This window comes from Lynx canadensis, chromosome B2, assembly GCF_007474595.2.
Source record: "Lynx canadensis isolate LIC74 chromosome B2, mLynCan4.pri.v2, whole genome shotgun sequence".
Taxonomy (NCBI): domain Eukaryota; kingdom Metazoa; phylum Chordata; class Mammalia; order Carnivora; family Felidae; genus Lynx; species Lynx canadensis.
Window position 1 is genome coordinate 139,130 of NC_044307.1, and position 16,051 is coordinate 155,180.

Genomic DNA, 16,051 nt, shown 5'->3' on the forward strand with positions numbered 1-16,051 from the left:
CTTTCCCAGTGGGGCGCATCCGTGTGTATCCAGACGCATTCCCTGCGTGCTCGTGGTACCTGGGTACCTCCCCTCTGCACCTGGAAATCATGGCACCCTCCCAGCAGAGCTATAGGTGCCTACCCTGCACAAGGTGATGCCCTTGTCCCCAGTTCCCACTCACTTGGTTTCTGCCCGAACTTCCCCCCCATCCCCAGCTCATGTACACTCCTTTCCCCACCCCCCCTCATGTCTCCCCTTCTCTTCCCCACCCCCTGCTCATGTCCCCTCCTCCCTGTCCCCCTTCTACCCCTCTTCCCTCCCTTAACTCCCCTTCCCCCTGCCCCCCTGCTCATGTCCCCCCTTCCCCGCCCCCCTGCTCATGTCCCCTCCTCCCTGTCCCCTTTCTACCCCTCTTCCTTCCCTTAACTCCCCTTCCCCCTGCCCCCCTGCTCATGTCCCCCTTCCCCCTCATGTCCCCCCTTCCCCGCCCCCCTGCTCATGTCCCCTCCTCTTCTGCCCCCCACCCCTCTCCTCCTCCCCTCAACTCCCCCCTCCCCTTCCCCCCCATGTGCCCCCTCCCCTGCCCCCTCCTTCCCCCTCCTCCTTCCCTCAACTGCCCCCCTCATGTCCCCCCTCTCCTGTCCCCTCCTCCCCCCTCCTCCTTCCTTCAACTGCCCCCTCTCATGTCCCCCTCCTCTTCCCCTCAACTCCCCTCTCCCCCTGCCCCCCTCCCCCGCTCATGTCTCCCCTCCTCCCCCATGCTCATGTCCCCCCTCCCCTGCCCTCCTGCTCATTTCCCCTCCTCTGCCCCCCTCCTTCCCCCTCCTCCTCCCCTCAACTCTCCCCCCCCCGCCCATTCATGTCACCCCTTCCCTTCCCCCTCTGCTCATGTCACCCCTTCCCCTTGTCCCCCTGCTTATGTTCACCCTCCCCAGGCCTTACAGTCTTTCTTTCCAGAACTGCTCCCTCTGGTCGTGCGTTTTTCTGGGGGGATTTAAGGGAGAAGAAGTGAGGGCAGGTTGGGAGGCTGTGTCCTGTAGGTGATGGTTGAGAATTCCAACCAAAGGAAGGCTCCCCGGGTGGACAGACGGAACTCCGGGCAGGAGGTGACGACATCCCCTTCACACTGTGGTGTCTCTTGGGGAGGGATCTCCCCCAATCTCAATAAACCAGTGCACAGTGTGACTCATCAGCTCATCCCTTACTGAGAACACACTGGGCTTCAGTCCCAGGAGGGGAACTCGGGGGGCTCCATGCTGGTGAAAAGGCCCCACAGCAGAGGGGTGGGAGGAAGGTTTTGTTGGTCCACTGAGGGCCTCTCAAAGCAGAACAGGATTGGGCCGCGACCAGTCAGTGATACTTTAGCGCGTAACTGTGGGGGCTCTGGAGTCGCGGCAGAGCGTCCGTTACCACCACTTGCGGAAAGGTGCCTGGAGCTCCTTGCCTCGTCCTGCTCACCATCATCTCTCGGCCCTTTGTCCAGTGGTGCCAGGACCGCGGCCTGGAGTGGTCCTTGGCCCGCGGAGGATGCTGGTGAGTGCCAGGCGCTGTCGCTGCTGTTCAAGGACGTGTGTGACAGTGCTGGGTGCTCACTGGAGCCTGGGGCATACGCCTGAGAAGACGCAAGGACCCTCCCTCCTAGGGATCAAGCACCACAGAAGAATGGCGGGTGCTGGTGACCTTGGGCCTAGCGGCCCCTGAGCACCCCCTGCCTTCAGTCTCTCAGAACCCTGAGCAGCTGGCAAGGAAACTGCTGTCAGAGAACAGAAAGTACTGAGTGGTCCATTAGGGCAAGGAAACCTGGGGACTCCTGACTCCTTGAGTTCTCTGAGAGGAGGGAATGATTCCTCGAGTTCTCTGAGAGGAGTGAGTGGTTCCCGAGATCTCTGAGAGGAGTGGATAATTCCGCTCTGAGGTCTCTGAGATCTCTGAGAGGAGCGGATGATTTCTGGAGTTCTCTGAGAGGAGCAGTTGATTCCCCAAGTTCTCTGAGAGGAGGGAATGATTCCTCGAATTCTCTGAGAGGAGTGAGTAGTTCCCGAGATCTCTGAGAGGAGCGGATAATTTCGCTGTGAGGTCTCTGAGATCTCTGAGAGCAGTGGATGATTTCTGGAGTTCTCTGAGAGGAGCGGGTGATTCCCCGAGTTCTCTGAGAGGAGCAGGTGATTTCTTGAGTTCTCCGAGAGGAGGGAATGATTCCCTGAGTTGTCTGAGTGAAGTGATTCTTTGCAGCTCAGCTTTTGTGTTTCCCTTTGGTACTGTTTGTTTAAAGCAATGCTCACATTTTTGTGGAAGATTGGAGGCCTGGGTGGTCCTCTCACTTCATCGTCCTGTTCGGAAGGCCTTTCTGAAGTCCCAGGAGAGCTCCTGTGGGTTAAGTCCCAGAGCGATGGTTGAACACCAGTCCACTGTGATTATTCACTGCAGGCCATTTGCACGCGCTGCAAGTTCCCCTGTTCCCACAGCGGCTCCTTCTCAGGGAAAGGCAAGAAGCCTGTGCGGTAGGCAAGCCTGTGGTGTGGAAAATGTGCTGTTCCAGCCCCAGGGTAGACCCTAAAAGACCATTATTGCTGCCTCAGATGTCTTTTGCACAGCTCTGCAGAGGTCGAGGGTGAGCTAAACGCTGTGGGAATCAGGAAACCAGCTGAGCAGATGCCCTGCTGGAAGGAAGTTGGAAGAGCCAGGTGCTTCCAGCCCTGCCTCTGTGGGGATGGATTCTCCCACAGGCGTGTGACCTTGGAGCTGAGCTTGGAGTGCCCTGGGCTTTGGACTGCCCACCTGGCTGCACTGTGCTTCCCGCCTGGGCACCCACTATCAGAGAATTTCGGGAGAGCTCTATGCCATGTTGGTGGTGTTTCTACAAACAAGTTCTGGCTGGGAACACGTGGGCAGGAGCTCCTCTGGGCGCAGCGAGCAACACAGGCTTCCTGGGTGCACGTTCTCTAATGAGTGAGGGTGTAGGTGGAGGCAGAAAGGAGGTAGGCAGGTCTGTAGGTGACAGCTCTGAGGCTCAGGACAGCCCGTAAGGAAGGTGTCGTGCTCTCGAGACCCTCATCTGGCGAGGACACTGTGGCTCGGGCAGAGCGTGGCCCTGGTCTGGGGTCCGGGGTCACTCTGCTAACGAGTAGAGCCAGCAGCCAGACTCCTCGTACTGGTGTTTGTTGCTGCACAACCTGTTGCCCTAAAACAGCAGCTTAAAATACGAGTAATTGTTGATCTCCGGGTTTCTGTGGGTCAGGAGCTCACGCAGGGGAGAGTGGGGAGATACTGGAGACAGCTGAAGGCTGGGGGCTGAGGTCGTCAGAAGGGCCCAAAGATGGGTGATGTCCATCAGTGGAGACCTCAGCTGGGTGGTCCGGTGGAGCCCTAGGCGTGGCCTCTCCATGTGGCCTGGGATTGCTCATGACATGGTGGCTGGGCTCCAAAGGTGTGCATCCTGGGAAACACGGGAGCAGACACCTGGCCAGGTTGAAGCTGTCTTTTTTCTGGCACAGCCTTGAAAGTCACATGGTGTCACTTCTGCCGCGTCCCATTGGTCCAGGCTGTCCCAAGGCCTTGCACGTTCAAGTGCCAGAAACACAGGCCCCACGTCCTGGAATGAATGTCACACTGTAAAAACGCTCATGGGACAGGATAAATGTGCTGTTGAAGCTGTCTTTCGAAAGAGTGACCCATCACCTGCTGTGTGTGGTCTGCGTCCTCCAGAGACGGTTCATGGTACCTCCTCATACTGCTTGTCTGCACCCCAAGCTGATGGATCGTGCAGCCTCCTGTTAGACCTTGCCTTCTGGATGCTTCAGGGCCAGCCGGAGTCCCTCACTGGCTCTTTCTGCCAATGCTGGTTGCCGCCATGGTCCTTGTGACCTCGGGCCCCTCTGGACTGGTGCCTTTTGGTTTGTTCACTCAGGCTTTTGGAGCAGGGAATTCTTTGCACTTCATGGTCCATTAACATAAGGGAAAATCAGAGAAAGGGTCCCCCCCCCAACTCATCCCCAAACAGCTGTGATGTTCAAAACCCGTCACCAATATGGCAGCCCGCCGTATGGCCTGTGGAGTAAGATAGGAGACACTAGAGACTCTCCTGGAAGATAAACTTGGGCTCTGGTGGCGGCAGCCGCTGCCGTGAACGTGCTGAGGCTTTGAGGGTGGGCTGGTGGAATGTTCCCTCCCAGTGTGTGGAGAGCGGTGGGGACAGGGGGAAGAAAAATTCTCTTTTTCCTCTACCCATCTCCAGGTCTCCAGCTAGCGGGAGACAGGCTTACAGAGAATGACAAACGTTTTCCCACAGTGACTGCGTCATGCTCATAGTGACCTAGGAGCTCGCTAGTGCCCATTCTAGGCTGCACTAAGGGCAAGGGGCTTGGGCTTCTGAGCCCGTTGGGGGAGGAAGTCAGGGAAGGCATGAAAGCAGACTGCACAGACAGGCTTGTTTTGCAGATTTAAGTCAATGACTTCATTGATCAAAGTTGTGGAGTCCCCTTGGAATTAGGGAGGGAGGCATCCTCACAGATGCAAAGGGACCTGTGCCTACCTTTGCTTAGCGCTTTTCCTGCACCGCTGGTCCTCAACGGCCTTGGCTCGAAATAATCCATATGCCAAAGAGGCCTATTTTGGTTGTGGGTTCTGGTGCCCTTCAGGAGTGAGGGATTGATTCTGCATGGGAGAAATGGGAAGCCTGGCTCTGCGATGCAGTGGGAGCTGGACCCCATGCATGGTTTTGGGGTGATGGTGGGATTGGGAGCTGATGGCCAACAAAGAATTCTTGAAGGCGTCTTTGGTGGAAAAAGGTGATTATAAAATAATAAAATCATGAGGACAGGACCCATGCGCAGGAAGAGCTGCACTGGGGTTGTGAAGAGTGACTGGTTACATGCTACAGAGCTGGGGGAGGTAAAGTAAAGACGGATTTTCTTAAAGGGATTTCCATATGCTAAAGAAGACTCCTTACTGGAGGCCTGGCTGTCTTCAGGCTAAGGTGGTTTTCCACCTAGCAAAGCATCAACATAAAACAGTGGGAGTTCCTGGAGATTACGCTACTGATAAGATTGCCCTTTTCCCCTGATATCACTAAGATGTTTATAAACTGATGGAGATGATATCAGTTTAACTATTTGTTTTCTGTTCTTTTCTTCCTCCTTGGGCAGCAGGAGAACCTGAGGAATATCACACACATCCCACCTCAGGGGTGGTGCTGTCTGAGGAATAGCACACACATCCCACCTGAGGGGGGGGAGGTGCAAGCTGAGGAATGTTGCAGGTATCCCATCGGTGGGGGGGGGGGGAGGGTGCTAGCTTGTGCCTGGCCCTCAGCTTGCCCCACCCCTGCCATCGTTAGTGTCTTAACTATCCAGTGGGTGCCTCAGAAGGGAACCAGTGGCCAGACTTGAATTTGCAACTAAAACCTAGAGGTTCTTGAATGACACCTGTAAATACTTCTGGCTCAAGCATTGTACCAGGTGGATGGCTAAGTGCCTGTCCCCGTGGGACCTAAGTCTTACAGGCTTCAAGCATTTGTAAGGGTCCCACTTCCCAGTTTTTCCCAATTCAGTAGCTTCCATGCATTCCTAAAATAATGTCCACCTTCCTCCTTAATCATTCAGGTCCCTGATGTAACTCCTCCCACATCTTCCCACCATCATGCACAACATGCCTTAGCTCTTTGCACGCAGTAAATCAGTGAATATCTCCTATTAATTTTGCTCCCTCTGCCGTGGTTCAAACCTCTCAGAAGAATCCTCTGCTTCCCGGGCACCCAAGCACTCATACACTTTGTTCTTTTATTCTGGGTTCCTTGGACCTCTTGTTTGCCTTTGAAAATTAGTAACTGAAATCTCACCACAATGGAGTCCAGAGGCCGGCAAGGGGCGCTTCAGGCCCAGCACTGCTGGTCAAATGCAGACCTGAAAGGAAGAGGGGGGCTTGACCTTGCAGGTGGAAACCATTCAGCTACTCCAGCAGGAGCCCCCCCCTCCCCCAACAGCTCAGGCACTGAGAAGCCACCACACTCCCAAGTTCCCAGTTTACTCCAGTGGACTGTTAGCTCATAACAGCCTTCTCAACGTGATGTGGGGAACAAAGACAAAAGAAAATAATTTTCTTTGCAACTTGCAGCCCATTGACAAGTCCTTGAGACACGCACAGTGACCTTCTTCTGGGAGCTCAGCTGCCTTGATGTCAAAACTTTAATGTAACATTATCTCAACCCCCAGGATCCTTTAACAATCCCTTTGGGAACTTCCTTGATCTCAACTGCCCCAAGGTATATGCCGGCAATCATCCGCCAAGCTTATAGCCCCTGATACACATCTGGAGGGTCTCATAACTGAGATTTTACTACTCTGTAGTCAATGACCTTTTCCTAACAGGAGCTATCCCTTCAAAGTCCTGGGAACCTTGCTCCCAAATCCCTTACAGACTTACTTATCCCCACTAAGACCATATAATCAGTCCCTCCTTACAACCCTAGTGCAGCTCTTCCTGCCCATGGGTCCTGTTCCTGTGCTTTAATAAAACCATGTTTTTACACTGAAGATGCCTCAAGAATCCTGGGGGCGCCTGGGTGACTCGGTTAAGCGTCTGACTTCAGCTCAGGTCATGATCTCATGGTGCATGGGTCCAAGCCCCGTGTCAGTCTCTGTGCTGACAGCTCCTTCAGGTTCTGTCTCCCTCTCTCTCTGCCCTTCCCCCACTCATGCTCTGTTTCTCTCTCAAAAATAAACGTTAAAAAAAGTAAAAAAGAAAAAAGCCAACTACATTAAGTTCTAGGGAAGTTGTGCTTTAAAAAGAAAAGAAGTCTTTCCTGACCATTCGCTCTGAACCCAACATTTTCTCATCCACCTCATCCCTTTTGTCCTTAAAATGTGTGCTCTCTCCTCTGTCCCCTGGACTTGCCTACCTGTTTGTCCCAGAATGTAATTCTCTTTTTTCCTTGTGCTGGTAAAATGACTGGCAGTTTTTACTAAGGCCAAGAGCCTCGAAGTCACTTGTGTGGTGCTTAATCAGGCTAGAAATATGCCTCTGAGCATCTGTATCTTCTCCGGACACTGAGGATTGTGGTTGACTAATCTTAGTAGAGATTTTCTCCTGAAGTTTCTAGTAGATAACTTTACACATAGAATTAATTCAGAATGAGATGCTAGTTTTAAGCCTGTGTTAAAGCATTTATTCAACAAATCAGGTTTCATTAAAAGTTTCTTAGACTGCTTCATTTAATTCTCTGTCATATTTCCACACCAGGGCCTCCGTGTGAACAGAGCTGATAAAGAGGCAGAAAGACTGGAGGTTTCCAGATGCCAGTGAGAGGAAGAGGGCAGACGTGGTCATGGGAAAAAGAAATTACCTAAGCGATTTAAAAAGTGGAATTAAGGTCAACATTACTTGTGGGGATGAGATTAGGATATTAATATAAGATGGGGGGGATCTACATTAAGATCAGGACATAGTCTAACATGAGGCGGAGGAGACAATAAAATTACTCTGGGCGGATGGCTGGAAAGAGGAGGATGGAGAGAGTTAACACAGCTGTTCTGTGCATGTTCAGCCAAAGCCACTTTGTGTTGGGACTAGAATAAACATAGGATTTTTCTTTTTCTTATCAGCATGTACCAAAGAGAACTTGGAATTGCCATTGCCATGGAAAAGCTAAGAGACCACATCTGTGGGATTAGGACCTTCCAGAAAGCTTTACACATTTTTTGGTAGATATTTATTTATTTAATCCTTTGCTCATTTATAGAATTAATTGGGTGCCAATTTTCTGCAACATTTCAGTCCTTGCCTTCTGAGAGCCTGAAATCCAGGGGTGGAGGTGTGTGTGAGCCAGGAACACAAACCATGAGCTGTAACAAAACTTCCAGCAGCTTTGAGGCATGTGATAAACTCTCACTCCCAGGAGGAAACCTCCTTCATGTGGAAAATCCGATTTCTAGATTGGGATGATTTCCTCAAAGTTTGCTGAAAGGCTGAGACTTCCTACCTGGGCTAAAGAGGCACTGTTTGTACCAAAACACAGGGTTAAGAACACAGACTTGACTCCACCCACCTGGGTACCAATCACTGACCTTCTTCAGCTGCTACTTAAACTGTGCCTTACTTTTTTTTTTAAGGCTTATTTTTATTTATTTTGAGAGGGAGAGAGTGAGCAGGGGAGGGGCAGAGAGAGAGGGAGAGAATGAGCAGGGAGGGGCAGAGAGAGAGGGAGAGAGTGAGCAGGGGAGAGGCAGAGAGAGAGAGAGAGAGAGAGAGCAGGGGAGGGGCACAGAGAGAGGGAGAGAGAATTCCAATCAGATTCTGCATCATCAGCGAAGAGCCCGATGGTGGACTCGATCTAATGAACACTGAGATCATGACCTGAGTGGAAATCAAGAGTTGGATGCTCAAATGACTGAGCCATCCAGGCGCCCCAAAATATCTTTCTTAGTTTGTGCATCTGAAAAAGCTAGTATCTGCTTCGTGGTGTTGTGACAGGGATTGATGCGTTAATATGTGTAAATTACTTTAAATGGTACCTGAAATGTGTACGGGTATGTGTATTGTACACACCTTTTCTCAGGTAGGTAGGTCCTTCCCCCGACATCAGGCGCAGTGCCGAGTGCAGCCGGCAGAGGGCGCCAGAGCCCGCGTTGTGCAAACGGTCCCGGGCCTCCGCGCGGCCAGGGCTCTGGGGGTTCTGCAGGTTGGCCTGCGGATCCGGGCAGGGCCCTTGGGCACTGGGAGTGGCGGGGGTGGGGGTGTGGGTGTGGGGTGGGGAATGCAGGTACCCAGGTGACCCGTGGCCCCGGGCGGGGGTGGGGAGGAGAAGGGGGGGCGGGGGAGAAATGCTGGTGCCCAGGTAACCCATGGGCATTGGGGGCGGGGTGCAGGTGCCCAGGTGACCCCTGGATGCTTAGGAAGAAACGCTGGTGCCCAGGCGACCTGTGGACTCCGGGAGGGGGCGGGGAGAAATGCTGGTGCCCAGGTAACACATGGGCATTGGGAGCGGGGTGCAGGTGCCCAGGTGACCACCCCCACTTGGCGTATGGGCTTCATCTGGCCCCAGGCCTAAGGAGGCTGTGACATTTGAGTGCCTTTGAGAGGTTGCGGGGCCTGGGTCTTAGGTGTCAGCTGCGTGTTCCTGGGCTGGTTTCAGAGCTTGAGGCTCCCCTGTTCTGCTGTCATCTGAGAGGGTGAAATGGATGGAAGATATCAAACACACATAAAGAAGTGGAAACAACTTGAAGGAGAAGCAAAATGATGTGGCAGGGATCAGACGTGGGGGTGAAGCAGTGATGTGACCGGTGATCCAGGCACATGGTGTGGAGATGGGGACAGTTCAGGACGGAAGAAAGGAAAGAGGACGGATACATGATGGTTCCTATAGTCTCACCTCGCATGGAGGTGTGTGCCTTCTGAGCAGGTGTTCCATCTCTACCTTAAACACATGGCACACAGACGGACACGACAGACAGACATGTACACAGACAGACACATGCACACAGATGGACACACACACAGACGGATACATGGACGGACACACACACACGGAGATGCACACACACAGACGGACACACAGACACACAGATGGACATGCACACATAGATACATTTATGGACAGACACAGACACGCACACACAGATGGACACGCACACAGATGGAGACGCACAGACACACACAGACACACAGATGGACATGCACACACAGACACACAGATGGACAGACACGAGACAGACACATAGATGGACATGCACACGCACACGATTACAAGCACACACAGATGGACACACATACGGATGGACACACATACACAGACGGAGATGCACACACACACAGACATGCACACACACGTAGATGGACAGACACAGACGGACACGCACACACAGACAGACACCCACACACAGACACACAGATGGACATGCACACACAGATACACTTATGGACAGACACAGACACGCACACAGATGGAGACGCACACACAGGCGGAGACGCACAGACACACACAGACACACAGATGGACAGACACAGACAGACACATAGATGGACACGCACACGCACACACATACATGCACACACAGATGGACACACACAGACGGAGATGCACACATAGACAGAGACGCACACAGAGATGGACACGTACACACAGACGCACACAGAGAGATGGACACACACAGATGCACACGCACACAGACGGACATGCACACAAAGACAGACACACGCACACAGACACACGCACATGGACTGACACGCACACACAGACGGACACACGCAGGGCGCACACACAGGCACGCGTGTGTGCATGCACACACACAGCTACTGCCCAGCCCTGTGGCGCCCTGGGTGAGGAGGGCGTGGTGTGGGGCACAAGGCATCCCCACAGAAGCAGGTTGATTCCCTGGGGACTGGAAAGCACCCAGGCAGCTCTCAGCACTCCCTTGGGTCCCTGTGCCTCCCAAGCAGCGTCCCAGTGTCCCCTTTACCCCTCTGTTCCTCAGGGTGTGAACAAGAGGGTTGTTAAGTGCTGGAGTGCCTGCTGCATAGCAGAGACTGGACAACTTGCCCCTTTGCTGAACGTCGGGATTTGGGGGCTGCAGATAGACAGTAATGACTGAGTCGTACGAGGGTGACCACCGCGAGGTGGGAGGGGTGCGTCCGGAACGCCTTCTTCCACCCTGTGGCAGACTTGACCTGAGCACTGCTCGGGCAGAGGCAGTGAGGGACCACGACAGCCACCTGCATCTCACCGTAAGTGGCGTTTCCGCGGGACAGTGCAGTCAGAGCCGGGACCTCACACAAAAATATCACCCACCTGCCGGCGGGGACACAAGAGCAGACGGAGAGGGGCTGGTGTCAGGACCGCTGACTCCACCAGGCCGGTGGCCCAGGTGGTGGCCGCCAGCTGCTGGCTCAAGCAGGGGTAGCATGGTGCAGGGGCCAGCGGACGGCCACGTAGCGGTCAAAGGCCATCAGTGTGAGGACGATGCACTCCGTGGTCCCCAGGAACGGGCAGCCCAGGAGGCTGGTGGTATTCGCCCCAGGTGGGTCGCATCTGGGCGGTGCAGCTTGCGCTGAAGCATAGATCTGAGGACAGGTTCAGGGCGTGCAGCCTGGGGGCCTGCACTGACAGCAGGATGATGCGGGTGCTGCCCCCCTGGGTCTGCACAGGGGGTTCCTTTGGGCCCTGGGTGTGCAGAGAAGTCCCCGGGGAGCTCTTGCTGGCACGGCCGGTTCCTGTCCCGACTGGACGGAACTCACCTGGTCTGGCAGGTGCACCGGGTCGGTGGGGCGTCCTGGAGGAGGGGCGCGCGGAGGTGGGGGAGCGGGCATCCTGGAGGAGGGGCACAGGGAGGGGGCGTCCCGAAGGAGGGGCGGAACTTCGAACGGGGCCTGGGGCTGGCGGGCTGCGGGTGAAGGAGGCTAGTGGAAATTTCCAGCACTGCGTGCCCTTGCCGCCCCTGTGCTCTGAGTGCTGCTGGGGGAGCTGTGTCCTCCCTGCGCATTTGCCAGAAGAACCAGCAAAGTCATGTGTGTTTTGAGTGGATTTTCGGGTTATAAGCTATGTCTGTGGAGTGGATCATTTCTCTATTTGTCAGAGGAATTTTGTGGGGCTGCTTATAATCCGTGCGTCCTCCTTGCAGGGGTTGGGGGGGGGGAGAGGGGGCTCGTCAGGGACCGAGGTTGTATCTAGGAGACAGGTCTTCCCTTTGCGGCTAACGACCCGGTTCACAGACGGGTCTGTCACTGCCCTGAGACGCTCACAGGCAGGACGCAAGCCACAAGCACATTTAAATCGTCATTAATATCATAGAAACATTATCAAAGACTCCAAGCTTTTAAAAAATTATAATTTATTGTCAAATTGGCTAACATACAGTGTGTAAAGTGTGCTCTTGGTTTTTGGCATAGATTACCGTGGTTCATGGCTTCCATGCAATATCCAGTGCTCATCCCAACGGGTGCCCTCCTCCCTGCCCATCACCCACTTTGCCCTCTCTTCCCTCTCCCCCACCCCCATGAACCCTCAGTTTGTTCTCTGTATCCAAGAGTCTCTTATGGTTTGTCTCCCTCCCTTTCTGTTTGTAACTATTTTGCCCCCTCCCCCATGGTCTTCTGTTAAGTTTCTCAAGATCCACATATGAGTGAAAACATATGATATCTTTCTCTCACTGACTTGTTTCACTCAGCATAATACACTCCAGGTCCATCCACGTTGCTGCAAATGGCAGGATTTCATTCTTTCTCGTTGCCAAGTAGTATTCCATTGTATTTATAAACCACAATTTCTTTATCCATTCATCAGTTGATGGACATTTAGGCCCTTTCCATAATTTGGCTATGGTTGAAAGTGCTGCTATAAACATTGGGGTACAAGGGCCCCTATGCATCAGCACTCCTGTATCCCTTGGGTAAATTCCTAGCAGTGCTATTGCTGGGTCATAGGGTAGATCTATTGTTAATTTTTTGAGGAACCTCCACACTGTTTTCCAGAGCAGCTGCACCAGTTTGCATTCCCACCAGCAGTGCAAGAGGGTTCCTCTTTCTCCACATCCTCACCATTATCTGTTGTTGCCTGAGTTGTTAATTTTAGCTATTCTGACAGGTGTGAGGTGGTATTTCATTGTGGTCTTGATTTGTATTTCCCTGATGAGGAGTGATATTGAGCATTTTCTTCATGCGTTGGTTGGCCATCTGGATGTCTTCTTTAGCGAAATGTCTATTCATGTCTTTTGCCCACTTCTTCACTGAATTATTTGTTTCTTGGGTGTTAAGTTTGATAAGTTCTTTATAGATTTGGATACCAACCCTTTATCTGATATGTCATTTGCAAATATCTTCTCCCATTCTGTTGGTTGCCTTTTATTTTGTTGATTGTTTCCTTTGCTGTGCAGAAGCTTTTTATCTTGATGAGACCCCAAGCTCTAAAGTTCAGTAATACCAGGGCACTTGGGATTCTCTGTCTCCCTCTCTCTCTGCCCCTCACTCCCTCTCCTCCCCTTACAAAAATAAATGAATAAACATTTTGAAAAATATAAAGGTCAGTAATTCCAACATACTGAGTGAATGAGGGAATAGGGTCTGTAATAAGGTGAAAGACCACTTTGGGTGGATATATCAGGGAAAGCTTCCTAGAGGAGGTGATTGTTTCTTCTATAGAAAAGAGGAGTATTGGGGCATAGAAGGCTGACTCAGAGATGGGGCAGGAGGCTGTAGCTAGGGGCAGTTGAGAGACAAGTACTCAGGGGTTCCTGGCCTTAGGTGACCTCCACACTCAGGGAGGGGGAGGGCAGGGCAGCCTCCACATCTCCTCACACTGGTTCCCAGCCTGCTGTACATCTTCTGGATGTTTCTGTTTCTGTATCATACTTGGTTTTCTTCTTTTTCTGTCATCATTCTTATAGGACATATTTTAATTTTTTTCCATATTTTTATATATTCAAGAAAGTGTGAGTAAGCACATGTCTACAGTTCAATGAGTAAGAAAGTCAACCAGCAACTAGGTTACAGAGCTGAGCAAATGTTCCAAGCGTGCCCATGCCCCAGATGCAAACACCACGCTGAATCTCTAATGAACCATTCCTTTGTTTTCTTCTGTGGAGATATATTTATACATTTGCCCATTTAAAGCGTGCAACTTCATGGTTTATAATACGTTCACCAGGTGTGCAACCAATGTCCTCAACTCCAGAGCATCTCCTGGCAGAGAAGAACTTGACAATGGGCAGTCACCCCCTTTACTTCTTTGTGACTCACAAGTCCTGTACCCTGAATGGTAGCCCTGCCTCTGTTGTCCCCCACCAGCCATTGTCCTAATCAACTCATTTTCATTTCTGAACTCCTCATCCTCATCCTCATCCTCTTGGCCTCTCTATGCTCCCCTTTCTTCTTCCTGAATCTCTTTAGGTGGCCTCTCCCTTAGGGACCTTGTCTTTCCTCCCCCAATCTTTGTCTTCTCCACTATCTCTCATCTACCATTTTGTTCCTGGCTCTTCTCCCCTCACATTCATCCAGTGGTTTTTGCATTTCCTCATTTCTTTGGCCCCACGCGTGTGAACACTGCACTGGGAGCCAGGGCCTGGGCTGGGGAGCCCACTGAGAGGAGTGAGTGAGAGCCCAGAGATCCCTACTTGCTACCATATCTGCCGTGTGCTCAGTCCTTCCTTTGTGTCTCAAGCGGCCCACCCACCCAGTTCTCACAGAAACCCTGCAAAGAAGATCCTCTTATTCCACTTCTACCAAGAAGTAAATTGTTTCAGAGGTTAAGAAACTTGGCTGAGGTCACTAGGCCACAGGTGCCAGCGCAGTGGGATCTGGACTCTGCTATTGAGGGCGTGTCCAAACTACCCTCTCCCAGGAGAGCACACTTCCCACTTACCCTCAGGAGCACTGAAACTCCCCTCTGCTGCGGTGACGACAAACTCTTAACCGGTGTCTTCACGTGGACGCCAAGGGTACTGGACCTTCGGGCACGCACGGTGGTCTCTGGTCTTCGCAGGGTTGCTACAGCTTCCCACCAGGCCCGTGTCGTGTGCCAGTGCTGGACTGTGCAGTGCGGGGAATTTGGTGAGAAGAGTGGGCCAGCCACGGCGGGAACGTCTACACCACAGAAATTGGCCAGCCCTTCAAACGGGGGCTCTGTCTCCCCCAACCTAGCTGGTGGCCAGACCTTCACCAGCTTGCCTGTAATCACCCTCCTACCCTACGTGCCCCTCTCTTTAACAGGAGGAAACCGAAGCAGAGGAAGTTTACATCGTTTGCCTCAAACAATGCAGTTGGTGAGCACAAGAGCTGGCATCTGAACCCAAGTGGGCTGGCTGCAGGGGCCACGTGTCACACCCCTAGAGGGAGGTGAGGCCACACAGGTCAGAGCCCCTCCTTGCCACCAGCCTTTGCTCTGAGGCTTGGGGAAGGTCGGCTGTTTCTGCATCACAGGAGGGAGAAGGGTTGATATGGTGCTGGAGCGAGAGATTGTGTGACTCCCATCCCATGGAGAGAAAGAGCTTATTAATTACATTAGGACCCTGGGTCCCACAGCCCACAGACCACTAACCAGTCCCTAATTACCATGGAGGGAGGGACAGGAATATTAATTCTGTTAGGACCCTGGGTCCACGGTCCAGAGGGGTTCAACCAGTAGATGGACTGCTCCAGAGACAAAGACAGCTTTACTCACATGATTATCCCCTTTGTTCAACAATTGTCTGGATCCTTCTGGATCCCGTTCCATCCACCTGTTATCTTAGGACCTCTCCCATGGTCCCTCAGATATGGTTGTCAAACTTCTTACATGGTGACTTGGGGCAGTAAGAGACCAGGGCAGGACAGCTGGTTCTCTTAAAACAGACAAACCTAGATTTGAGAGTGGGGGAAACAGACCCCCTGCATGGGAGGATTGTCCTGGAGTTTGTAACCACCTTTAATCTGCCTTGGAGGGAGGTGTACCTTATGACAAATGGTGGAGTGAGAAAAGCTGACCTCAGTTCATGATGCAGCCACTCAGTGAAGAGAGCTGCTAACTATCAGTCAGACCATAAAAACGTAAACCATATCCTAAGAGCAGTAGAGGTCAAAGGAGTCTAGCCCTGAGTGTTTTTGGAGAGAACTACCATACTGACTCTGAATCTTCTACCTACAGGTTTTGATGTGGAGTGAAATATACTTCCATCTGTTTTAAAGCCACATATTTTTAGGTCTTTGCTAATGATAGCACAGCCGGATCCTAAGTCAAATCCCCAACGTACAGAAGAAAGTACAAAGCTTCAGGGTGTGTAGGTAACTGGCACAGGAAGTAGGAGAGTCAGACTGGGTTCACTTCTGCATGGCCACCAGCCCAATCCCATCCTGCACCCACGAGTGTGTAGCTCATTGGCGTTCACACACTGCTGCAGACCCAGCTACCAACACTAAAACATGTCCTGGGCCAAACAACCCAAATACCTTTCTGTCATACAGAACTAGACAAGTGACTAGTAGAATATCACCAGCAATGAGCACGGGAGGATTACACAAGCAAGCAAGAATATGATCATGTGCCAGACACCTACTGGGTGAGGAAAACAAGACCCAGGGACTATAAAGCGTGATGCTCTCTGTAAGTCTT

The 16,051-nt window shown here is 52.3% G+C and overlaps 1 protein-coding gene across 1 annotated transcript; it reads right to left on the bottom strand.

Annotated features, from left to right (window-relative positions):
• Window positions 1-4,051: 4,051 nt before the first annotated feature.
• Window positions 4,052-11,280, bottom strand: LOC115514663 (olfactory receptor 2H1). The gene is given in 7 exon segments (XM_030316789.1): window positions 4,052-4,224; window positions 8,524-8,662; window positions 10,332-10,572; window positions 10,574-10,752; window positions 10,754-10,872; window positions 10,875-11,034; window positions 11,209-11,280. Coding segments are annotated over 7 exon segments (1,083 nt in total).
• Window positions 11,281-16,051: the final 4,771 nt, after the last annotated feature.